Source organism: Chlorocebus sabaeus, chromosome 7, assembly GCF_047675955.1.
Source record: "Chlorocebus sabaeus isolate Y175 chromosome 7, mChlSab1.0.hap1, whole genome shotgun sequence".
Classification (NCBI taxonomy): domain Eukaryota; kingdom Metazoa; phylum Chordata; class Mammalia; order Primates; family Cercopithecidae; genus Chlorocebus; species Chlorocebus sabaeus.
This window is the reverse complement of record NC_132910.1, coordinates 39,992,640-40,019,258: the sequence shown is the minus strand read 5'-3', so window position 1 is coordinate 40,019,258 and position 26,619 is coordinate 39,992,640. Positions and strand designations below refer to the sequence as shown.

Below are 26,619 nucleotides of genomic sequence, written 5' to 3'. Positions count from 1 at the left end.
ATGGGGAGTAAGTGCTAATAGGTATGGGATTTCTTTCTGAGATAATGAAAATGTTCCAAAAGGAATCTTAGTGATTGTGAAACTCTGAATATACTAAAAACCATTACCTTTTACATTTTAAGTGGGTGAATTATATGGTATACGAGTTTATCCTAATAAAGCTGTTATTAAAACAAATTTGTAAGTATATGTTTCTTGGATATTTGTTACAATAATGCAGTGATTAGCTACTTGTTATACTTTCTATCCAGAGAATTGTAAGACAATTCTTATACCAATACTCCAGCAAAGAATAAAAATTAAGAACTGGAATTTAGTCACCAGAGTAGTGACATTTTATCTGATAAGGTCAACTAGTTTAATAAAGTTGCTTACCATTTCATTATTAAACATAATATTGTCTTAAACATTGCATTATATTATAAATTATAGTGTATTACGTAAGTTTGGGATGAAAGAAAGAAAAAAAGGTAAAGGAAGTACTGAAACATGGTTTCTTCAGTGTCTGTTGTAGAATTTCAATTATAGAGCAAGAAACAGTTTTTAAAAATCGCCCTAGCCTAGGAACTATGTCACATGTTCTAGGGGAATATGACATATTACTGAAGAATAATAATTCAGGGAGCCTATTATTTTAATAATAACAAGGTCCGAAACTTATTTCTGAGACTCTATGACAGAGACTACTTAAATACGTTAGATTCATCTGGGATTAACAATACCCAGTGAGTTTCAATTCGCATAGTGCACAAAAACAAAAATAAAAACAATCATCTGCACAATTGAGCTATATGATTTCATTAAAACAGGTTACACAATACATGAAAGTACTAGATTAGCCAGGCCTGGTGGCGCCTGCCTGTAGTCCCAGCTTCCCTGGGGGGTCTGAAGTGGGATAATCAGTTAACCCAGGAGGTCGAGACTGCAGTGAGCCATGATGGCACCACTGCACTCCAGCCTGGGCAACAGAGCAAGACCAAGAAGGAAGGCAGGAAGGCAGGAAGGCAGGAAGGGAGGGAGGGAGGGAGGGAGGGAGGGAGACAAAGGACTAGAAAAAGTATATAAAAGGATCATTAAACACTACTAGATTTGGTAGTCAATAATAATCAAGTTCTCCTTTTTCCTGGCATAGGGATAGCACTATCCTACCCCACTGAAGTTAGATACAGCCTTATAACATTTTTTGACCAATAGAGGTGCAGTGTTAAATGATGTGTGTACTTTCTTCAGTTCTTTTCCTTCTGCCAAGGTAACCAGCAATATCCTAGCTGGTGGAACCTCTGTTAGACTGTGCCCCTCAGTACAGACAACATGGAGTAGAGACCCCAATCATTCTGTGATTGACATGGATTACACCAATCCATATGAATTTACAGTATCTCTAGTTCAAAAATTGTGAAATACTGGAAATTTCAAGTAATTCAACCTAATAGCATAAACACAAAATATACTTGTTCTTTTAAGCCACTAAGATTTAGGGATTGTTTTTACTGTAGTATACTTAATCTATACTATTAATAAGTGATTTTTTCCCTAAAGAGCAATGAAGTCTATTCTAAAATACTTGGTTGAGATTCCCATTTATACCACTATTAAGGAGGATGGAACTATAAAGAGCACTTGAATAATTACATCTTCATATTAGGATAATTTTACACTGGATTTTAGTTTAGAATTATTCCTGAAGAATATTTTTCTTTAGTTCAGATTTAAAACCTCTTTATAGCTGAGTTCTCTTCAAGCATATGAAAAGAGAAAATAGATATTTTTCTTGGAGCCATCATTACTTTAAGATGAAACCAGGTGTGGTGGTGCACACCTTTAGCCCCAGCTATTTGGGAGGCTGAGATAGGAGCATCCTTTGAGCCCAGGAGTTTGAGACCAGCCTGGGCAATATAGCGAGACCCTGTCTCTTAAAAAAAAAAAAAAAAAACTTCTCATACATAATTCCCTAATCATTAAGAATTCTCAAAATGCTGATGTGGTAGGATCACACAAGCCCAAGAGGATGAGGCTGCAGTAAGCCATGACTGTGCCACTGCACTTTGGCCTGGGTGACAGAGCAAGACCCTATCTTAGAAAAAAAAAAAAAGGAATTTTCAAAAGGAATGATTTCCTTTAAATAATTAAATAAATGTAAATATATGTTGTAAAGTCTCATAAGGAATGTATGATACCTCCCTTTAAGTCCTTGTAAAGTTGGTAGAATAACCAAAATTATTTTATTTTATTTTATTTTATTTAGAAAAAATTTTATTTTTAATTTCTGTGGGCACATGGTAGGTGCATATATTTATGGATGGGGTACATGAGATATTTTGATACAGGCATGTAATGTTAAACAAAAACATTTTATACCAAGCCAGGGGACTGGAAGAGTAGTGATATGGACAGGACTGTGTCCCCCCCTGCCATTCATATGTTGAAGTCCTAACCCTCAGTGCCTCAGAGTGTGACTGTATTTGGAGATAGAATTTTTTTATTATTATTATACTTTAAGTTCTAGGATACATGTGCACAACATGCAGGTTTGTTACATATGTATACATGCACCATGTTGCTTTATTGCACCCATCAACTCGTCATTTACATTGGTTATTTCTCCTAATGCTATCCCTCCCTGAGCCTCCCACCCCCTGACAGGGCCCGGTGTGCGATGTTCCCCTCCCTGTGTCCACGTGTTCTCATTGTTCAATTCTCACATGAGTGAGAACATGCAATGTTTGATTTTCTGTCCCTGTGATAGTTTGCTGAGAATGATGGTTTCCAGCTTCATTCATGTCCCCGCAAAGGACACGAACTCATCCTTTTTATGGCTGCATAGTATTCCATGGTGTATACGTGCCACATTTTCTTAATCCAGTCTATCATTGATGGACATTTGGGTTGGTTCCAAGTCTTTGCTATTGTGAATAGTGCCACAATAAACATACATGTGCATGTGTCTTTATAGTGGCATGATTTATAAACCTTTGAGTATATACCCAGTAATGGGATGACTGGGTCAAATGGCATTTCTACTTCTAGATCCTTTAGGAATCACCACACTGTCATCCACAATGGTTGAACTAATTTACACTCCCACCAACAGTGTAAAAGTGTTCCTATTTCTTCACATCCTCTCCAGCATCACTTGTTTCCTGACGTTTTAATGATTGCCATTCTAACTGGCATGAGATGGTATCTCATTGTGGTTTTGATTTGCATTTCTCTAATGACCAGTGATGATGAGCTTTTTTTCAAATGTTTGTTGGCTGCATAAATTTCTTCTTTTGAGAAGTGTCTGTTCATATCCTTTGCCTACTGTTTGATGGGGTTGTTTGTGTTTTTCTTGTAAATTTGTTTAAGTTCTTTGTAGATTCTGGATATTAGACCTTTGTCAGATGGGTAGATTGCAAAAATTTTCTCCCATTCTGTAGGTTGCCTGTTAACTCTGATGATAGTTTCTTTTGCTGTGCAGAAGCTCTTTAGTTTAATCACATCCCATATGTCTATTTTGACTTCTGTTGCCATTGCTTTTGGTGTTTTAGTCATGAAGGCTTTGCCCATGCCTATGTCCTAAATGGTATTGCCTAGGTTTTCTTCTAGGGTTTTTATGGTTTTAGGTCTTATATTTAAGTCTTTAATCCATCTTGAGTTAATTTTTGTATAAGGGATAAGGAAGGGATCCAATTTCAGCTTTCTGCATATGGCTAGCTAGTTTTCCCAACACCATTTATTAAATAGGGAATCCTTTCCTCATTTCTTGTTTCTGTCAGGTTTGTCATAGATCAGATGGTTTTAGATATGTGGTGTTATTTCTGAGGCCCCTGTTCTGTTCCATTGATCTATATATCTGTTTTGGTACCAGCACCATGCTGTTTTGGTTACTGTAGCCTTGTAGTATAGTTTAAAGTCAGGTTGCATGATGCCTCCAGCTTTGTTCTTTTGGCTTAGGATTGTCTTGGCTATTTGGGCTCCTTTTTGATTCCATATGAACTTTTAAGTAGTTTTTTTCCAATTCTGTGAAGAAAGTCAGTGGTAGCTTGATGGGGATGGCATTGAATCTATAAATTACCTTGGGCAGTATGGCCATTTTCACAATATTGATTCTTCCTATCCATGAGCATGAAATATTCTTCCATTTGTTTGTGTCCTCTTTTATTTTGTTGAGCAGTGGTTTGTAGTTCTCCTTGAAGAGGTCCTTCACATCCCTTGTAAGTTGGATTCCTAGGTATTTCATTCTCTTTGTAGCAATTGTGAAGGGGAGTTCACTCATGATTTGACTCTCTGTTTGTCTGTTCTTGGTGTATAGGAATGCTTGTGATTTTTGCACATTGATTTTATATCTTGAGACTTTGCTGAACTCGCTTATCAGCTTAAGGAGATTTTGGGCTGAGACGAGGGGGTTTTCTAAATACACAATCATGTCATTTGCAAACAGGGACAATTTGACTTTCTCTTTTCCTAACTGAATACCCTTTATTTCTTTCTCTTGCCTGAGTGCCCTGTTCAGAACTTCCAACACTATGTTAAATAGGAGTAGTGAGAGAGCACATCCTTCTCTTTGCCGGTTTTCAAAGGGAATGCCTCCAGTTTTTGCCCATTCAGTATGATACTGGCTATGGGTTTGTCATAAACAGCTCTTATTATTTCAAGATACATTCCATCAATACCTAGTTTATTGAGAGTTTTTAGCATGAAGGGCTGTTGGATTTTGTCAAAGGCCTTTTCTGCATCTATTGAGATAATTGTGTGGTTTTTGTTGTTGGTTCTGTTTATGTGATGGATTATGTTTATTGATTTGTGTACATTGAACCAGCCTTGCATCCCAGGGATGAAGCCCACTTGATCATGGTGGATAAACTTCTTGATGTGCTGCTGGATTTGGTTTCCCAGTATTTTATTGAGGATTTTTGCATCGATGTTCATCAGGGATATTGGTCTAAAATTCTCTTTTTTTGTTGTGTCTCTGCCAGGCTTTGATATCAGGATGATGCTGGCCTCATAAAATGAGTTAGGGAGGATTCCCTTTTTTCCTATTGATTGGAATAGTTTCAGAAGGAATGGTACCAGCACCTCCTTGTACCTCTGGTCCACCTGGTTCTGGACTTGTTTTGGTTGTTAGGCTATTAATTATTGCCTCAATTTCAGAACCTGTTATTGGTCTATTCAGAGATTCAACTTCTTCCTGATTTAGTCTTGGGAGGATGTATGTGTCCAGGAAATTATCCATTTCTTCTAGATTTTCTAGTTTATTTGCATAGAGGTGTTTATAGTATTCTCTGATGGTAGTTTGTATTTCTGTGGTATTGGTGGTGATATCCCCTTTATAATTTTTTATTGCATCTTTATTTGATTCTTCTCTCTTTTCTTCTTTATTAATCTTGCTAGTGGTCTATCTATTTTGTTGATTTTTTCAAAAAAGCAGCTTCTGAATTGATATTTTGAAGGGTATTTGGGTCTCTGTCTCCTACAGTTCTGCTCTGATCTTAGTTATTTCTTGCCTTCTGCTAGCTTTTGAATGTGTTTGCTCTTGCTTCTCTAGTTATTTTAATTGTGATGTTAGGGTGTTGATTTTAGATCTTTCCTGCTTTCTCCTGTGGGCATTTAGTGCTATAAATTTCCCTCCACACACTGCTTTAAATGTGTCCCAGAGATTCTGGTACATTGTGTCTTTGTTCTCATTGGTTTCAAAGAACATCTTTATTTCTGCCTTCATTTTGTTATTTACCCGGTAGTCTTTCAGGAGCAGGTTGTTCAGTTTCCATGTAGTTGTGCAGTTTTGAGTGAGTTTCTCAATCCTGAGTTCTAATTTGATTGCACTGCAGTCTGAGAGACAGTTTGTTGTGATTTCCATTCTTTTACATTTGCTGAGGAGTGTTTTATTTCCAATTATGTGGTCAATTTTAAAATAAGTGTGATGTGGTGCTGAGAAGAATGTATATTCTGTTGATTTGGGGTGGAGAGTTCTGTAAATGTCTATTAGGTCTGCTTGGTACAGAGCTGAGTTCAAGTCCTGGATGTCCTTGTTAACCTTCTGTCTCGTTGATTTGTCTAATATTGACAGTGGGGTGTTAAAGTCTCCATTATTATTGCGTGGGAGTCTAAGTCTCTTGGTAGGTCTCTCAGGACTTGCTTTATGAATCTGGTAGCTCCTGTATTGGGTGCATATATATTTAGGATAGTTAGCTCTTCTTGTTGAATTGATCCCTTTACCATTATGTAATGGCCTTCTTTGTCTCTTTTGATCTTTGTTGGTTTAAAGTCTGTTTTATTAGAGACTAGGGTTGCAACCCCTGCTCTTTTTTTGCTTTCCATTTGCTTGGTAGATCTTCCTCCATCCCTTTATTTTGAGCCTATGTGTATCTCTGCACATGAGATAGGTCTCCTGAATACAGCACACTGATGGGTCATGACTCTTTATCCAATTTGCCAGTCTATGTCTTAATTGGGGTATTTAGCCCATTTACATTTAAGGTTAATATTGTTATGTGTGAACTTGATCCTGTCATTATGATGTTAGCTGGTTATTTTGCTCATTAATTGATGCAGTTTCTTCCTGGCATCAATGGTCTTTACATTTTGGCATGTTTTTGCAATGCCTGGTACTGGTTGTTCCTTTCTACGTTTAGTGCTTCCTGCAGGAGCTCTTGTAAGGCAGGCCTGATTGTGACAAAATCTCTCAGCCTTTGCTTGTCTGTAAAGGATTTTATTTCTCCTTCACTTATGAAGCTTAGTTTGCCTGGATATGAAATTCTGGGTTGAAAATTCTTTCCTTTAAGAAGGTTGAATATTGGCTCCCGCTCTCTTCTGGCTTGTATAGTTTCTGCCAAGACATCTGCTGTTAGTCTGATGGGCTTTCTTTGTGGGTAACCCGACCTTTCTCTCTAGCTGCCCTTAACATTTTTTCCTTCATTTCAACCTTGGTGAATCTGACAATTATGTGTCTTAGGATTGCTCTTCTCGAGGAGTATCTTTGTGGTGTTCTCTGTATTTCCTGAATTTGAATGTTGGCCTGCCTCGCTAGGTTAGGGAAGTTCTCCTGGATAACATCCTAAAGAGCGTTTTCTAACTTGGTTCCATTTTCCCTGTCACTTTCAGGTACACCAATCAAGTGTAGATTTGGTCTTTTCACATAGTCCCATATTTCTTGGATGCTTTGTTCATTTCTTTTTACTCTTTTTTTTCTCTAAACTTGTCCTCTCACTTTATTTCATTAATTTGATCTTCAATCACTGATATCCCTTCTTCCACTTGATCAAATCGGCTATTGAAGCTTGTGCATGCATCACGATGTTCTGGCACTGTGGTTTTCAGCTCCATCAGGTCATTTAAGGTCTTCTTTACACTGTTTATTCTAGTTGGCCATTCGTCTGACCTTTTTTCAAGGTTTTTAACTTCCTTGTGATGGGTTAGAACATGCTCCTTTAGATTGGAGAAGTTTGTTATTACTGACCTTCTGAAGCCTATTTCTGTCAACTCATTAAAGTTATTCTCCGTCCAGTTTTCTTCTGCTGCTGGCAAGGAACTGCAATCCTTTGGAGGAAAGCAGGTGCTCTGGTTTGTAGAATTTTCAACTTTTCTGCTCTGATTTCTCCCCATTTTTGTGGTTTTATCTTCCTTCGGTCTTTGATGTTGGTGACCTACAGATAAGGTTTTGGTGTGGATGTCCTTTTGTGGATGTTGATGCTATTCCTTTCTGTTTGTTAGTTTTCCTTCTGACAGTCAGGGCTCCCAGCTGCAGTTCTGTTGGAGTTTTCTGGAAGTTCACTCCAGACCTGTTTGCCTGTGTATCACCAGCGGAGGCTGCAGAACAGCAAATATTGCAGAACAGCGAATATTGCTGCCTGATCCTTCCTCTGGAAGCTTCGTCCCAGAGGGGCATCCACCTGTATGAGGTGTCTGTCGTCCCCTACTGGGAGGTATCTCCCAGTCAGGCTACACAGGGATTAGGGACCCACTTGAGGAGGCAGTCTGTCCAGTCTCAGAGCTCGAACATCATGCCACTGCTCTCTTCAGAGCTGTCAATAGGGACGTTTAAGTCTGCAGAAGTTGTATTCTGCCTTTTGTTCAGCTATGCCCTGCTCACAGAGGTGGAGTCTATAGAGGCAGTAGGCTTTGCTGAGCTGTGGTGGGTTCCACCCAGTTCAAGCTTCCTGGCCACTTTGTTTACCTACTCAAGCCTCAGCAATGGCAGATGCCACTCTCCCTCCAGGCTGCAGCCTCACAGGTTGATTTTAGACTGCTGCACTAGCAGTGAGCAAGGCTCTGTGGGCATGGGACACACTGAGCCAGGCACAGGAGGGAATCTTCTGGTCTACTGGTTGCTAAGACCACGGGAAAAGCACAGTATTTGGTCGAGAGTGTACCATTTTTCCAGGTACAGTCTGTCCCACCTTCCCTTGGCTAGGAAAGGGAAATCCCTTGACACCTTGCGCTTCCCAGATGAGGTGACGCCCCACTCTGCTTCAGCTCACCCTCTGTGGGCTGCACAACCAGTCCCAATGAGATGAACCAGGTACCTCTGTTGGAAATGCAGAAATCATCCGTCTTCTGCATCGATCTTGCTGGGGGCTGCAGACCGGAGCTGTTCCTATTTGGCCATCTTGGAAGCAACTGAAGATAGCACTTTTAAAGAGGTATGAAATGAAAGTAAAATGAGGTTATGATGGGTGAATCCTGATTCAATATGACAGATGTCCTTATAAAAAGAGGAAATTGGGACACAGACATGTTCAGAGAGATGACCATGTGAAGTCAACAGAGAGACAGCCATCTATAAACCAAGGAGAGAGGCCTTAGAAGAAACCAACCCTGCCAACACATTGATACCTAGCCTCAAGAATTGTCAGAAAACAAATGTCTGTTGTTCAAGCCATCCAGTCTGTGGTACTTTGTTATAGCAGCCCTAGCAAACTAAGAGGCAGCTATACCACCATACTCCATGGTGTACAGTGTCATCTGAAAGAGCATCACAGTGTGAAAGAGGTCTTTAGTAGCTGAATCTAGTGAGGGAAGGAAATGTTGTACTCTGAACTGCATGGTTCCTTTACTATGATGCAAAACTATTTGAAAGAATAGTTCAAGAACCTCCCATTTATTGTGTTAAATTTCTAACTCCAGAAAACAAGTAAATATCCATCGAATCACCTGTACCATTTCAATATAGTTCTCCCTTAAAGAATATGTGAGTTGAACAAAGAGGCTGAGAGTCAGGACTCACAGCTTTAACACCAACATAAACCTATTCTTTGATTGTAAAGTATGACTAATAAAATGGGACATTATCTTCCTGTCAGAGGGTTTTTGACTAGTGATCTAACTGTGAGCCAAATGCACAGTGTTGCAGAAACAACAGTTCTGCTGCTATTCGAGCTTCGTTCCCAAGGAGCTGCTAAATGCAGATCTCCCATTTACTTAAGGCTTTAATATTCAGGGCTATGGATTTCAGAGCTTAACATCTTGTTTTTATACATAATTTTGCAGCTAAAGCACTAAAAATGTCAGAAAATCACCATTTTAAAGTCTTTTGATTTTTATTTGTAATCTCTAAGAAGGCCAAATGTCAGAGCTAAACAATTTTTACTTAGAACACAAGGAACACTTGGTCTCTCTTTTGTTTAGCCTTCAATATAACCTTATCCCTGTATGCTACTTATTAATTACATAGAGGAAAACAGTAATTTACAGTAGTGACAACTTAAAGGGACCACTTTAACAAAATGATCAGGGTTAGCATAACCAGTAATAATTTTTGGTAGGATACACTAAAAATGACATAGTGTTACTTCTGTGGTATCCTGGCAAAAAATGCATAACTTGAAAAAAATGTATAACCTGAATCTAATCATGAAGAAATGTAAGACACACATCCAAACTGAGGAACAGACTTGCTGCAAGCAAACTTCCCATAAAGCCTCAAAATGTCAAGGTCATGAAAAGCAAAAAAAGACCAGTGAACTGTTGCAGATTACAAGAGATGAATGAGACGTGATGACTAAAAGCCATGTCTCATCCTGGATTGGATCTTGGACCAGAAATCCTTTTCCTTTTGCTATAAAAATACATTAGTGGAACAAATGGTGAAATTTAAATTCATAAATTATACAATAATATTGTATGAATATTAATTTTCTGATTTTGATAATTGTCCTGTGGTGATGTAAGAGAATATATTTTGTTTTGGTTTTAGTTTTATTTTGAAGTGTTGAAGTGTAAATGAACCTCATGTCTGCAAGTTACTGTCAGTTTTTAAAAATCTAGCTACAGAAAGCTACTAATTTAAGAAATCCAGGTGAAAGTATATAAGCATTATTGGTTATATTTTTTGTAACTTTAGTATGTGTTTTAAAAATATATAATCCCAGGCAAAAAAGAATTTAGAAGACAGATGTGATAGAGTACTCCTTCTAGCACCTCTACCCTAACTTATATTACTCAAAATTATAATCAGATTGGGAAATAGTTTGTATGTTTTGAATTTCTCTAAATTGAAAAAAGAATTTATTGTGCTTTTCTTTTCACAGGTAGCTAAATTTCAAGCAGATTCCTTGACTGTGTAATATTTTTTTCCGTTGGCAAGTTAAGAGGAACAACATTTGGTACTAGACATATTCCATTCATGTTACAAGTGTTTATTAAACATATACTATGTGCCAGTCACTGTGCTAGATTTAGGGATAAATAAATAAAATACACATGGTATGTGACCTAGAGGATCTTCTGGATTAGTACAGGAGACAGAGATATAAATGAATACTTGTAAAGAAGTAATAAATGTTATAATAAGAGTTAGTGAGTGATTGTGCACGTGTTGGGGCAGGGGGTAGTTTACTATTGTATATAAGAGATTGATGGTCAATTCCCAGGAAGCAGGGAAAGGGAAGGAGTTAGAAAAATCTTCATAAAAGAGACTGTGTTTGAATTGAGTCTTAAAAAGCTGAATCCTAGTTTAGATGGACAATAGAGTAAAGATATTCTGGGCAGATGAAACAGCGTGAACAAAAGACACGCAGCTATGAAACAGGCTATTATGGGGACAGCAAATAATTCAGAATGGCTGAATTCAAGACGAGAAGTGGTCACAGTGAGAGAAGATGCTAGAGACAAGCTGAGACCAGTTTCTGGAGGGCCTCATAAGCCATTGTGCTAGAAGCTTTTGCACAAACCCAGGGAAATCATCTGGGAGCTCTTGGCCACTTGAGTGCATCGGTGAATAGCTAATTTGTTAAACTATCACATGCAAAGCAAGGTACATTGAGGTAGGCCATCTTACTCCGATAAGATGATTTGTGTTTATTGTAATAAGGGAATTGAACCAAGAATGGGATGCTCTTCCATCTTTCTATCTTACGTTACAACATAAGAAACATTTGCATTCTTTCTACTCTGTAATATTTCTGTAAAAGATTTCAGGAGTGCTGTGGTTTGAATACGTCCTCCAAATTTCTTTTGGAAACTTAACTGCCAAATTCATATGTGGATTGGAGGTGGGGCCTTTGCGAGGTAATTGGAATTAGATAAGGTCATTCGTGTGGGACCCCCATGGTGGGACTGGTGGCTTTATAAGAAGAGGAAGAGAGACCTCAGCTGACACACTTGCTCCTGTCCTCCTGCCATTGGATGCTCTTCCTCATGTGACTGGATGTGGGAGGTGAAAAGATGAAGTCCACCATGACTTCAGACCTGGGCCCAGGTGACACAGACGATGGTGGTATCATTTACTAAGTTCAATAACGAGGAAGGAGAGTTTGCTGGGGAAAGTGTAGGTAAGTGGATAGTAAGTTTAAGAAGAACATTCTGATATAGTCACCTTATATAACATTTTTCAGTTTATGAATTCTCTAAGTTGGTGGCTAAAGTACTTTTCAGTAGGATCTTTACATTAAAAGAAAATGTCCCCAATGACTAGACCAAACTCAGACTACTGAAATATTTAGTTGTATTTTCCATTGCAATGAAATCAAGAAGAAAGCAGGGCAGAGTGGGAATCCCAGGGCAGTACCCCAGGTGCTGGCAGGCCAGGTATAAGTTCAAGGTTGGGCTCTGAGTCAGCCAAAGATGCCTGACAGGCTTAGAAAACTAGGAAAAGCAGACTTCCAAAAACTTGGAATTGTGACCATAGTTTCAATAAAAATACTCAGGACTCAATTTCATCTAGTCATGATTCTGGTAAAAATTATCCTATTTTTTTTCATATGCAATAACTCTTGTGTAAGCTAGACAACTGGAGAGTCAAATCAAGTTAAAGTTGTCAAATTCCTGACTCTCTTCAACTATGGAAAACACAGCTTTCTATAATAGAAGAACTTTTAAAATAGCTCCATCTTCCTCATCTGAATACAAAAGAAGACTTCTTTTGGAGATTCATTTCCTTTTTCACTATGGACTATTTGATTGCTACAATCTGAACAGTTATTGAAAACACACACAAAGTAAAACACCTATTGATTATTATTTTGAGAATTACTTCAGTTGTTTTTGAAGGCACCATAATGCACTAGTTTAAAAATGAATAATAAAAAGTCATATCGGATCACACATTTCAAAACTGTAAGCTTGTTGTCTTAATTTTTATTTTTTTCTGAGAGCACGAGGCTTTTAAAATCATGTTAATACCATGAAAAATTCCATTCACAACTTTCTTTTTTTTTTTTTTTTTGAGACGGAGTCTCGCTCTGTCGCCCAGCCTGGAGTGCAGTGGCCAGATCTCAGCTCACTGCAAGCTCCGCCTCCCGGGTTTACGCCATTCTCCTGCCTCAGCCTCCGGAGTAGCTGGGACTACAGTCGCCCGCCACCTAGCCCGGCTAGTTTTTTGTATTTTTTAGTAGAGACGGGGTTTCACCTTGTTAGCCAGGATGGTCTCGATCTCCTGACCTGGTGATCCGCCCGTCTCGGCCTCCCAAAGTGCTGGGATTACAGGCTTGAGCCACCGTGCCCGGCCATAACTTTCATTTAATAAATTGGAAAAGGAAATGGTAGACTTTTGGGGAAAAAAAAGCTTTGCAATATGAGATCCTTTTAGTCACAGGAACTGACTAAGTAGAGGGAAGAGGACTGGAAAGTTTTTTCTAGAAAGAAAAAAAAACTGTTAGACTCATAGAAGATGCTACTGAGTGCTTATAGTGTTTAAGATCATTCTAGAGCAGGATTCCTGAGCCTGGTCACTGTTGAAGTTTTGGGCCAGGTAATTCTTTGTTGTGAGGGGCTGTCCTGTACATGGTAAGTGCTTGGTGACATTCCCGGCCTCTGCCCAAGAGCACCACCCCAGTTGTAACCATCAAAAATGTGTCCACACATTGCCAAATATTCCTGGGGTCCAAAATCATTCCAGTTCGAAAACAAGTGTTCTGGAGTCTTGCTGCTAAAAGTGTGGTCTGCAATTCAGCAGCAGCAGCCGGAAGCTGTTAAGAAAAGAGGATTTCAAGCCTCCTATTCAGTATGATCCTAGTCATAATGAGTCAGAATTTGCATTTTAACAAGATTCCCAGGTGATTCATATGCATATTCAAGTTTGAGAAGCACTGTCAGATGATAAATATGATATGGATCATATTTATCCATTAGCAGGAGGGTAGTGGAGAAGAAGGAGGAATAGGAGGTGGAAAGAGGGAGGAAGGGAGTAAAAAAAGATGGAAGTTAAGAAACCTGGTTGATATTGGAGACACATAGCACTTTAAAACCAAGCATAAATAACTTTGCTTTTTGTGAAATTTTGAACAAAGTTGCCAGTGAGAACGTTAAAGAAGAATCTTTTATTATTGGGATTTTAAAGGGAAAAGTATTAGAAAATTAGAGATGAAGTTAGGACTATATACGAAGTTAGCCACAAGTTTAAATCACTGAGGCCTAGATTAGAATCGTGACTATTAAAATCAAAGTGCTGAAAGCCAGAAGACTTACGAAGAAACAAATTGTAAGAAATAGTGAACAGCCAGATGTGAAAGAGAAATTACAAAGGCTTTTGGCATGCTGTTTCTCACATGGTCACCTTCTAAACTAGTCTGCATCATGCCAAGGAAAACCTTGAGAAAGGGAAGGGGATAGTAGTATAAGTAGCATTGAATTACTCACATAGGCCTCAGGTGACATTATTTTGCCTCCTTTAATCCCTTCAGTTTTATTTATAAAATCAGAATTTTCCATGGTATGATGGTTAATAATGTGTCAACTTGATTGGATTGAAGGATGCAGAGCATTGTTCCTGGGTGTGTCTGTGAGGGTGTTGCCAAAGGAGATGAACATTTGAGCCAGTGGACTGGGAGAGACAGACCCACCCTCAGTGTGGGTGGGCACCATCCAGTCACCTGCCAGCGTGGGTAGAATAAAGCAGGCAGAAGAAGTTGGAATGAGCAGACCTGCTGAGTTTTCTGGCCTTCATCTTTCTCCTATGCTGGATGCTTCCTGCCCTTGAACATCAGACCCCACATCTTTTGGCTTTTGGACTCTTGGTTTGGGACTCAGAGTGGCTTCCTTGCTCTTCAGCTTGCAGATAGCCTATTGTGGGACTTCACCTTGTGATCATGTGAGTCAATTCTCTTTAATAAACTCCCTTTCGTATATTCATCTATCCTATTAGTTCTGTCCCTCTAGAGAACCCTAATACATATGGTATTAGTACAAGAGGTAAATTATCTTGCCTCTTCCTCAAGCTCTCCCTTGAACCCTTGCAAAAAGAAAGTTCCCCACACTGTTTTCCTAAATATTACAACTCTATGTCCAGAGGATGATTGTCTTCCTGAGTACTTCTTAGTACTTCTACTCTTCATTCTTTTTAGTAATTCTGATCAGGACCTTTTATTTTCTATTATAACAGGCCAATGTGATGGTTAATTTTACGTGACATCTTGATTGAGCTGAAGGATGCCTGGTTAGCTGGTAACACATTATTTGTGTTTGTGTCTGCGAGGGTGTTTCTGGACGAATTTAGGATTTTAATTTACAGGTTGAGTAAAGAAGATCTGCCCTCACTTATGTGAATGGACATCATCTAATCCTATGAAAGCCTGAACTGAACAAAAAGGTGGAGGAAGAGTGCATTTGCTTCTCATTTGAGCTGGGACAGCCATATATACTCCCCTGCCCTCAGACACTGGTGCTCTGGGTCCTAGAGTCTTCGAGCTCCCATCTGGACCTACACTGTTGGTTCCTCTGGTTCTCAGGTCTTTGGATTCGGACTGAGTTACATCACCAGCTTTCTCCCACTGGTTTTCCAGCTTGCAGAGGACAGATTATGGGACTTCTAGGCCTCCATAATTGTGTAAGTTAATTCCTGTAATAAATCTCCTGTTGTATAAATATATCTATATAGATATCTCTTATTGGACTGTTTCAGGCCATTATTCTTTATGTAAATCACTATTCTAAATGATTTATGTATTTTATTTAATGATCACATCTACACTCTGGGGTAGTCCACCACTCAGGGTTCAGTGCAGGAAGAAGAAATTATTCTAGGAATTTCCAGTACATAGGAATTTTAATATACAGAAGTATGTGTTTATAAATTCATTGAAATGGCTGGAAGAGCAGAAACAGAAGGCTGCTTCTGGGGTTTTGGTGTTAAGCTAATGCCTTTATAGCTGTGACCCAGAAGAAACTGTTACTGCAACCACTGCTGTGGCTGCCACAGCTGCCCTGTGCTAAGAAGACACTGCCCCTTGCATCTAGAGAGTGCAGCATTCATCTAACCCATACAAATCCTGTGTCTGTCAGGACCTGCGTGTCAACTCTCCCTGCTGCAGGAAGCTCACCTCTGCCTCCCTTTGAAATTTCAGGTGTGTGTATCTAACTGGCAGAGTCTATTTCATAGCCGGAACCCTATCTATAAGGCAGTCTGGAAAATGTACTTGCTCGTTTTCCAACTTCTTCAAGTAGGAGGGTTGAGAGAGCAATAGCTCATCTTCAGGTAGAGGTTGAGAGAGCAACGGCCACCACAGATTTCAAGCTGAGTTGGACAGAACTATAATTTTTTCTTGATTTCATTTGTTCTAAATAGACAAATTAATATCATGTGGAGTTGGTTATCTGGATATTTTCTTGTGATATATTTATAGTTTTAGCGACCTCTTTTCTTACTTTTAAAGTTTATATTTCAAAATATGTATGAATAGGATATTTTAAAGAACAAAATAGTGGTGATGACTCCCATTAAGAAATACTGTTGGCTGCACATGGTGGCTCATGCCTGTAATCCCAGAACTCTGGGAAGCCAAGGTGGGAGGACAGCTTGAGGTCAGTTCAACTAACCTGGACAACGTAGCACCCCCTGTCTCTACAAAAAATTTTTTAAAAACACTGTTTGTGCCAGGCATGGTGGGTCACGCCTATAATCCCAGCACTTTGGGAGGCTGAGGAGGGTGGACCACCTGAGGTCAGGAGTTCAAGACCAGCCTGGCCAACATGGTGAAACCCCATCTCCATTAAAAATACAAAAAATTTAGCCAGGCATGATGTAGTGGCACACACCTGTGGTCCCAGCTGCTTGGGAAACTGAGGCCAGGAGAATCGCTTGAACCTGGAAGGCAGAGGTTGCAGTGAGCTGAAATTGCACCACTGCACTCCAGCCTGGGCAACAGAGCTAGACTCTGTCTCAAAAAGAATAAAAACAAAAAATAAAATACTGTTCCTCTTTCCATATATTCATATCTTAATTATGTTGAACTTTTAGGCTCAAGATCAAACCTGGCCATTTTCGTGATCAGTTTTGAAATCTTATAGTTATACACAGAAGGCATTTAAAATGTATATTAATATGCAGCCCTACAATATCTACTCAAGTCCATATTATTCACTCTTGCCTGAGCTGTAGCATAGCATTGATGGCTCATTGTACTCATCTCTGCCTAGCAAATTTTAGATTCTACTTGCAAAGTTAAAATTGTTTTTGTGGATTAAAAAATGATGAAAGGAGATAAAATGGGTGTCTCCTGAGGTCTCAATAAATAATTTGTTACGGCTATAAGACCTATACTGACACTCCCCTAAGCCCTCCTTAGGCCTTTGGCACAGCCTTTTTGTGAGCCTCATATAAAGTATAAGTTCAACAAATGTTGAATGAATACACAGAAGAACGCATTATATGTAAACCTGCATTTTTTATTTACCTTTATCCTGTGCTGTTTACTTCACTTAAGATTATAAATACCTTGAAAATAGGGATAGCATGTTTTATTTATTTATTTATTTATTTTTGGAGACGGAGTCTCACTCTGTCACCGAGGCTGGAGTGCAGTGGCACCATCTCGGCTCACTGCAACCTCCACCTCCCTGTTTCAAGCAATTCTCTTGCTTCAGCCTCCTGAGTAGCTGGGATTACAGGCACCGCCACCACACCCAGCTAATGTTTTGTACTTTTAGTAGAGACGGGGTTTCACTAGGTTGGCCAGGCCAAGATGGTCTTGAACTCCTCAGGTGATCCGCCTGCCTCAGCCTCCCAAAGTGCTGGATTACAGGCGTGAGCCAGAATAGCATCTTATATGCTTTTATACCCCTCCTTTTCACCTCCTAATATGATCTGAGAACACAGGAAGTGATCAATATTTACTGAACCAAATCAATAGTTTTGAAATAAAGTATTTTATCAATTATGAACTGGTAACGTTTATATTTTAGAACTACTTAATAAATAAAAAATTTTAAATAGAGAAACATTTAAAGAACAATTCAGCAATATTTCAACCAGCTAAAAAGAACCAACTTTTTTTTCTTTTTTTGAGACATGGTCTTTCTGTCTCTCTCTATTGCCCAGGCTGGAGTGCAGTGGTGTGATCTCAGCTCACTGCAACCTCTGCTACACAGTTTCAAGTGATTCTCCTGCCTCAGCCTCCCAAGTAACTGGGATTACTGGTGCCTGCCACCATGCCTAGCTAATTTTTGCATTTTTAGTAGAGACTGGGTTTCACCATCTTGGCCAGGCTGGTCTTGAACTCCTGACCTCGTGATCCACTTGCCTCAGCCTCCAAAAGTGCTGGGATTGTGGGTGTGAGCCACTGTGCCTGGCCTATTTTTTTATTTTGTAGAGACAGGGTCTTGCTATGTCACCCAGGCTAGAGTGCAGTGGTGCCATCATACCTTACTGTAACCTTGAACTCCTGGGCCCAAGTGATCCTCCTTCCTCAGCCTCCTGAATAACTAGTACTGTAGGCACTGCCACAGCCAGATAACTTTTTTATTTTTTGTAGAAATGGAGTCTTGCTAAGTTGCTCAGTCTGGTCTTGAACTCCTGGCCTCAAGCAATCCTCCTGCCTCGTGCAGGATTACAGGTGTAAGTAACAGCACTCAGCCAACATTTTGGTTGTTATTTGTTTTTTGCCCCTATGCCGAAGTTCTTGGTTTAAAAGTATAATCATTTTGCATACATTTTTGTGTCCTGCTTGTTTTTCACTTATTATAATTGTTTGTGTTATTATGAGTTTTTATTTTTAAATCTGAATAATGGTGCATGCCTGCCACATAGTGGGCATTCAATAAATCAATAAGTTGATACTTTATTCATTTATTCATAAACATTAAGAATTACATTTTTAAAATATTTACTATTTTGATAGATGAGAAATGGAAACTTCTTTGATTTTTTAAAACATTAAGATCACTTTTATTTATCGAAGAGCAAAATAGTATATTAACAAAATGTTAGCTAATAGAGAAATAACACCAGAAGAAGTCTCGTGCACGTGATTATCAGCTAAGTAACTGGTTGAAGTCAGGATATAAATCACTGGATAATTTTTCGTGGGAAGACAGAATAAATTGATGAGGCCCTTAATAAAGAAATGGAAATGAAACCTTGCCCTTTGGAGAAAGAGCACTCTGTAATTCCTATAGCCACCACCCTTCGTCAAAGAGAAACAGGGTTGTGACAATGGTGGCATGAGCCTGGACCTAGAACCCCCTTCAGCTTGTCTCTTGCTTGACTTTGCAGAGCAGACTGGGCATGACATAGAGGCCAGAGACTAATTTGACAATGGGAAGGTTAAAAACTTCATATCCTGGACCCACTCTTTGATCTTGAGCCATTAGTTCCACAGTTTCTCTTGGCCTTTCATGTCTAAAAAAATATCCACGTATTACTGTTACCACTTTGAGAGACGTGGCTGCTGCCATCAGTAGGTGAAAGGTTGTTTTGCTGTCTGAGATGGAAAGTCCCTAGCCAACACCTTATTTTCTGGCTGTATAAGACAGGCACCTAAAAAGCGAAGGGATGGGAGGACAGGCAGTCCAGCAGGTGACCATTTAGAACTTCATGCTATAAATGGTTTTGGATTTCCAAAGATGAAACGAGTCTCCCCAGCACAGTGCAGTTGCAGGTCACACCCCCAGGGCCTGACTGGTTTTATCAGTCTGGCTGTTCAGGGTCAGTGCAAAGGACGTCCTCACCACCTGAATTGCACATATACACAGATGGTGATGATTCTGATATACAAGAAACTGTCATGAAATTACAGTCTCACTTTTGCATAGCAACCTTTCACTTTTGGATCTGAAGGGCAAGATGCTTGTTGCCCACTGGACCAATCACTCTTGCTATTTAGGCCACAACAGTGCAGAAATGACTGGATGGAGTCCCACATCACCTTGGTGCTGTTGTCCCAGTGGTAATGGCAGATGCTGTCCATCAGGCCCTCAGCTACCTATACATTCAGCTTCTGTTCGTAAACAAAGTGCAGGATGGCCAAAGTCACCTTAGCAAGGAAGATAATTAGCAGCAGAATGAACAAGGACGTAAGCAGACACCTGTTTTTCTTGACAGAGCCTACACAGCCCAGGAAGGCAACCACTGTGATAATGGAGCCCACGATGAGATGAGAAGCTCATTGCCCAGCGTGAGGGAGGGGAGCTTATGGAAGAGCACTCCCAAGCTGTTGTGGGTCAGTGGGTACATCCCCTAAAAGTGCAGCAGTCACAGAACCGAAAGAGCAAGTTGGGCCGTGCACAGTGGCTCACGCCTGTAATCCCAGGACTTTGGGAGGCTGAAGTGGCAGGATCGCTTGAGACCAGCCTGGGCAACATAGTGAGACCCTGAGTCTACAAAAAAATTTTTTTTAATTAGCTGGGTGTGGTGGTGCCTGTGCATGCCTATGGTCCCAGCTACTTGGGAGGCTGAGGTGGGAGATTGCTTGAGCCCAGAAGTTCAAGCTGCAGTGAGCTATGATGGAGCCACTGCACTCCAGCCTGGGAGATAGAGCAAGATCCTCTCTCAAAAAAAAAGAAAGAAAGAAAGAACGAGAGAAAGAGAGAGAAAGAGAGAAAGAAAAAGAAAAACAGTACATACTTCCACAATTTCAAGCTTCTCGTGCCCATGCTGGGATATTCTGGCCCTTTTTCAGGCACTAGTCCTCAGCCCTTCAGAGAGAATTTGTGATTATCCTTCAGATGGCCAAGACAAGGCTGGTAACATTCATGTCCAGGGTTATTTCAAAACTTATTTGATGTTTGAAACTAGCATTACAACTTTACTATTGAGGATAATTTTTTTTAATGTATTTATTGATCAACTGTATTTTCTTTTTTGTGAATTTTTCTTTTCAAATATTTTGTCCATTTATCTATTGTAAACTTGATTTTAATAAACTCAATACAATTAAAATTTATTAGCAAGACTTTTATGATTTTTGTTTTTAAAATAAGTTTTGGGCTGGGCACAGTGGCTCATGCCTGTAATCCCAGCACTTTGGGAGGCCAACGTGGGTGAATTGCTTGAGCTCAGGAGTTCCAGACCAGCCTGGGCAACATGAAACACCAGGTCTATAAAAAATACAAAAGTTAGCTGGGCGTGGTGGCGTGCACCTGTGGTCCCAGCTACCCAGAGGCTGAAGTGCCAGGATTGCTTGAGCCTGGGAGGTCAAGGTTGCAGTGAGCCACGGCTGCACCACTGTACTCCATCCTGGGTGACAGAGAGAATCTATCTCAAGAAAATAAAATAAAAATAAAAAATAAGTGTCATCAAATTAAGAAACAATTGACAAAACGAAAGTACAGAGAGAAAAAAATCAAGCAGAGGTAAATGTTAATTCAAATAGTAAATGATGCCATCTAGTGGAAAATTTACTTTGACTCATTTCTTTGGATTACAGGTTCATAAATTTCAATCCCCCCAAATTTGGAATTGATGGGCTTTGTTAAAATACATAGTCCAGCCCCTCTTCTGCCTAGAGATTTCTAACTTCATGTGTGTGATAATCCAATGTTTGTGTTTCAATAGTATCCATATTGGAAATTAGAAAAATTCCATTTCAGTTAAAAAGAGTGTCCCAGAAGTACCTTGTGCTTTCCCTTTTCATCAGAATGTTTACTAGTTTCACCATAATAAATAATTTTATTGCTAACAATGTTCTTTAGATGTGTTAGCCCCTGTACTGTTTTACTTGAATTGTTTTATTTAGTCTGTTCAAACACCATAAGTTACATACTATTATTACTGTATTTCACAAGTGAGAAGGTTGAGGGGGAGAACTTAAGTAGCTTCTCCAAGGTCACACAGGTATACTGTATCTGAGCTCAGAAACCATCAGGTTATTGTGCACAGGCCTATGTGACAGGAAAGGTCATAGCCATGTGAACAGTGAAAAGGGACTAACTTTTAAAAGCCCAGTTCCAGTCCCATGATCCTATACTATCATCTACATTTAGCTTAGTATACTACGGGCAGAAATGAATCGTATTACTAAGGGCTATTTAGGGACATTTTGCTTTGATATGTTGCAACTTAATACGCACATGGTGACAGTCATACATTCAGATGTTCCTTAAATATTGGTTGTTGATTTCTGGTGTTATAAATTTGAGGATGTTTTCAATACTTTGCTGTTACTCTCTATTCTTCCCCTAAATAAAGTAAACGGAATTGCCTCAAACGCTCTATGTGCAGGCAAACTGAAACTAATTTATTTATAACTGGTTAGAAAACCCAGTTGATAGAGATCTGTCAGCCAAGCTAGTTGCGGCATGTCAGCCAAGCTAGCTGAGGCTTAAGCGTGGGTGCCTTCCCCTACCCAACAAGGGCCAAGGGTTGGGCCCACTCAGTGCTGGCAGAAGTCAAGTGCTGTTTCTCCTTAAGCGGAAACTTATCTTTCCTACAGTTCACCCCTTCCCTTGAGCCCAAAGTATCAACTGACTTCAACTGAAAATTAATTCCTGCTACTGCCCTAGTCGGAAATAGTGTGAAGGTGACATAGGAACTTTACAGTTCCTTTACAGTTACTTTACCCTTGAGGGTAAGTCCTGATAACTGCCCTATTCTCTAGTCCGTTAGTGACTGGGGGGGTAAGTCCTGATAACTGCCCTATTCTCTAGTCCCTTAGTGACTCTAATAACGGAAAGTTACGACTATGAAAGATTTCTTTGTGGGGGAAGAAAGGTGTGGCAACCGGAGACTTTCATTATCTCTTAAATATCTATCCAGTAGAAGTGTTTCCTTTTTGGTATCCTATAAACTACATTAACCTTAGAAAATCTCCTGACCATTAGTGAACAAAGAACATCAAAAAATTAACTTTTTTTTTTAAAAAATAGGATGGCCCAAAAAACAAATAGACAAAAAATTAGGATGAACGCATAAACATTTCTCATTTTTACATTGGAGTGGGAGAGAAATTTGAAAATATAAACATATTTTCGTATTCTTTCCTTCCAGCCCCAGGAACTCAAAGTGTGAAATGATAATGCCCAGAGATGCAAAAAAAAGTTCAGGTTGATATTCAGCAGAACGGAAGGAAAAAATGGATGACTAACAAGAAACTTTGAGTCTTCGGACATGGAAAAACTAGATGAAATAAAAATAAAAATAGACAACATTAATGGAGCACTAATTTGTGCCAGGCACTTTTCTAAATGTTCTTCGAATGCACAATCACATTTATCCCCTACCTTGAGAGAACAAGGTAGGTACAATTATTAATCTTATACAGATAAGGAAAATGAGCAGTTAAGTCACTTGCCGAAGTAATCCGGCTACTAAACTGTGGACAGGAAACCAAGCTGTCAGGCCCCAGAGCCCAAGTTCCCATCTACTACACTGTAAGAAAGAGATCTAACACGCAAACATGCATCACTTCCTCGGAGAGTCAGAAACAAACCTGGGATACAAATTCACTGAATGGATCACCCATTTGACTAACAGACATCTGCCTGTTACACAGTTATTTAGGCCCTTTGCGGCCTCCAAGCTCATTGATAGAAGTAAATTAGTTGTGCTTTATTACGCAAATACTTCACAATGACTGGGTCTCAGGCAGGAGGAATTTATATATTTTGGAGGGTCAGAGGCCTAGGCCATTCCTTCCAGGTTCTCACTTTTTTAAATGAGACAGAAAGAAGTCAAACAAGATTACAGAAACTAATGGTATAGTAAAGACGTACATGAAACAAATGAACGCTTTCAATACATCCATGGCAATACATTCAATACAATACATGACAGTGTGTTTGAAACTTCACTTGGAGGTAACCACGTAGGTCCAAGCCTAACTCCCTACAACTCTGAGATCTGGCCACTGGCTTCCTAGCATCTCTGCCACAGGCCCCGGTGAAAACCCAGACACCTCGACTTAAACACTGATTTAGTTTGTAGTCTGGTAAGGCGGCGGGGCACCCACTAGAGGCCTCAGCCCTGGGGCTGTCCTACGGCCTGCAGATGACGTCTGTGGGAAAAGCAGTCGGAGCAGGAGCACCCTCGGAACCAAAGCGCCCGCCCCGCCTACTCCCCGGCAGCGTTTCCCAGAGCACCAGGGGGCGGGGCCTGGTCGGCTGGCTTGGACTAACGCGGAGCTAGGAGCTCGGCCCCGGCTGGCGGAGGAGCAGTGAGGCCTGGTCTCCGGCTGCCGGACCATGCTGAGCGGAGCACGCGGCAGGCTCGCCTCAGCGCTGCGAGGAACTAGCGCAGCGCGGTCCGCGGTAGCCTGTAGGTGTTTGCACGCGTCGGGCTCGCGGCCTTTGGCCGACCGGAGCAACAAGACGGAGGAGCCGCCCCGCGCCTTCGATCCGGCGCTGCTGGAGTTCCTGGTGTGCCCGCTCTCCAAGAAGCCGCTCAGGTGACTCGCTGGTCTTGGCCCTTCCTTCGCAGCCTCCGGGTGGGCGGAAAGGGAGCGGTGGACCGCGGCCTGTCTCAGCCACTGGAGACTTGTAGGTCGGTCAAGTACTCTCCGCTGCCATATTCTGGACTCTGTCCCCGCCGGGCGCACGCACCTCCCGCTGCGGCGGCCAGAACGGGGGAGACCGGAAGCCAGCGGAGCCGCGTCCCACATCTCCCAGACCACATAGCCAGCCTGCCGGAATGGCTCGAAGCGTTTTAGGCTTCGCGACCGGCTGCTCTTTGCAATCACCCGGGGACCGTTTTAAAAATGCCGATTCCCCTGCAGCCCCCAAGACGGGCAGACTTGGAATGCTCGGGGGATGGGACCTGAACATTTGTATTTTCTTTTTTTCCTTTTAAGAGACAGGGTGCCCCCCTACGTTGCCCAGACTGGCCTAGAACTCCCACCTCAGCCTCCTCAGGAGTCGGGAGACAGGCGCCGCCCCCACGCCCAGATTATTTGTGTTCTTAAATGGTCCCTAAATGATTTCTAACGTACCACCAGGTTAATGAATTACTGCGATTCAGGACAAGTCCAAAGCCATCCGGTTTTTAAGCCAAGATAATGAAAAGTATTTTACCCTCCAGATCCTTGTGAAAGTGTCTTGTACAGCTGGTGCCTGACAATCTTAAGCAATTCAGCTGTGTATGCTGCCTGGTGGCTCTTAGTTGTGGCCTAGCAGATTTCGTAGAAGCCTCTTTAACCTAGTTTTTGGGAAGACAGCTCTACAGTTTCCAAGCTGCCAAAAATGGAATATTGACAATACTAACGCTAGTATTACAAATCGCATAAACGAAACACCAAAACGTTGTCAGTGGTTATCTTTTGAGTGGTAGATTGCTAGCAATTTTTCATATTTCTTTTTTCCCATAATAAACATATTCAGTTTTCTCAAACCTTGAAATTATTTGATTTGCGTTTATAACTAGCTCACTGCAGACTTACTGCTTTCCAAAGTTTTCTCATTTCTGCCCTCTCACCTTTTCCAGTGATTTCCTTCTAATGGATTAGTTAAGTTTTTCTACTTAGCATTTATTCTAAAACGAAGAAGTTGATTTTTCTCTAGTGTTTATTCCGGTAGTAAATTAACAGGGATGATTTGGGGGTTGACCAAAGTAATGAAGGAATATTTGGATAAGAGAGGGGGATCTTTTCTGACTAGTATGAAAAAAAAATTAAGGAATAACTTGTGAATAAGATGAAAAAGAGAATATGAGAGAAACTGACTAAAATGGGAATAATTATAGATTCTAAGAGAATTTTCCTAAGATAAAAGGTTGAATTGGCTATCGTTGCTTTTAAATAAAGAAGACTATTCTGGGATTAACTCCATACCAAGAATTGGATAAATGGTGGTATTTGTTGAAAATCAGGCTCTTCAATTATTTTATTTTTCCACAACTCATTTTGTTCTTTTTTTTTTTTCCACCCCAGATATGAAGCATCAACAAATGAATTGATTAATGAAGAGTTGGGAATAGCTTATCCAGTCATTGATGGGATTCCTAATATGATACCACAGGCAGCTAGGATGACGCATCAAAGTAAGAAGCAGGAAGAAGTGGAGCAGCGCTAGTTCATAATTTAAAAAAATAAAACGCAACAGCCAACTTTTCTTAGTACCATATACCTTTTAAAACACAGTGGCAGGTAATAAGTGGAAGAGAAGAATGTTTCTGTCTCTTCCTACATTGACTGTTCTTATTCCACTGGTTTCTTTAACAGGACTGTTCTACTCAGCCTCTGTGGAAGAAAACTTCCCACAGGGCTGCACTAGCACAGCCAGCCTTTGCTTTTACAGCCTGCTCTTGCCTATTACCATACCAGTGTATGTATTCTTCCACCTTTGGACTTGGATGGGTATTAAACTCTTCAGGCATAATTGATGCAACTAGAGTCAATATGCTGTATACATTAATGGTAGTGCTTGGGCATCTATCTCTGAAAGCTCAAATGGATGGAATTGAGTTTGTGGGAAAGAGGCTTTGCTTTGCGCATATCAGGCTTAGGACTGTGGGAGGCTTAAGTTGCAGGTGCTGCTTTTATTGTGCTCTTGTTCTGCGCTTGTTTTTTGAAGGCTCTGACTTATAACTGCTGTATCAGAAGAAACATTTTGATAGTGTCTTGTTGGAGATAAACATCCCTAATTGACATGTGATGACTATTTCTTATTCCATTCATCTAAGAGTCATTGAAATTTTGTTTTGCTTGTTTGTTTAGCTTCAAGGTCTTTGGTAAAGTCACATGTTAGGGATGACTGAAATAATTCCAAAGGAGTGATGTTGGAATAGTCCCTCTAAGGGAGAGAAATGCATTTGAACGAATGTGATACAAAACCATATAATCAAATAGAAATTTCATGTACTTACAAAAATTGAGTTTGTAAAATTACCTTCATTTCTTTGACATTAAATGCTTATATTAGCAATAAAGATGTTGACACTTTCCCATAAAAAATAAACCAGTTTGTAATCATTTGTTTTGTTTATTTGTTTGGCTACAGAAGTGTTATTGATACTAAGGGAAGTTGTAAAACTGCACTAAATATAGCTGTGTTTAGAGAGGT

General features: G+C 40.2%; 2 protein-coding genes, 1 long non-coding RNA gene and 1 pseudogene across 4 annotated transcripts; 3 read left to right on the top strand and 1 right to left on the bottom strand.

Annotated features, from left to right (window-relative positions):
• Positions 1-1,008: 1,008 nt before the first annotated feature.
• On the top strand, positions 1,009-22,783 carry LOC103235961 (uncharacterized). Of its 2 annotated transcripts, XR_012093385.1 has the most exons (3): positions 1,025-14,506; positions 14,798-15,241; positions 22,616-22,783. It is a non-coding gene; the product is annotated as an uncharacterized lncRNA (long non-coding RNA). The 2 variants fall into 2 exon arrangements; XR_012093384.1 differs by having other exon boundaries at positions 1,009-15,241.
• LOC140712004 (leukocyte surface antigen CD53 pseudogene) lies at positions 12,536-21,843 on the bottom strand (annotated as a pseudogene).
• Positions 22,784-23,699: 916 nt separating the features above from the next.
• On the top strand, positions 23,700-26,528 carry PYURF (PIGY upstream open reading frame). The gene is made up of 2 exons (XM_037986636.2): positions 23,700-24,011; positions 25,488-26,528. Exons 1-2 carry the CDS (start codon positions 23,809-23,811, stop codon positions 25,627-25,629), a joined length of 345 nt encoding a protein of 114 aa, XP_037842564.1. The 5' UTR covers positions 23,700-23,808; the 3' UTR covers positions 25,630-26,528.
• On the top strand, positions 25,724-26,528 carry PIGY (phosphatidylinositol glycan anchor biosynthesis class Y). The gene has a single exon (XM_073017479.1). It carries the CDS (start codon positions 25,724-25,726, stop codon positions 25,937-25,939), a length of 216 nt encoding a protein of 71 aa, XP_072873580.1. The 3' UTR covers positions 25,940-26,528.
• Positions 26,529-26,619: the final 91 nt, after the last annotated feature.

Bases quoted from the DNA above. Each gene is read 5' to 3' on its own strand.
- PYURF (XM_037986636.2), top strand. From the start codon at position 23,809: ATGCTGAGCGGAGCACGCGGCAGGCTCGCCTCAGCGCTGCGAGGAACT. The intron at 24,012-25,487 runs GTGACTCGCTGG...TTTCCACCCCAG, and splicing joins CTCTCCAAGAAGCCGCTCAG to ATATGAAGCATCAACAAATG.
- PIGY (XM_073017479.1), top strand. From the start codon at position 25,724: ATGTTTCTGTCTCTTCCTACATTGACTGTTCTTATTCCACTGGTTTCT.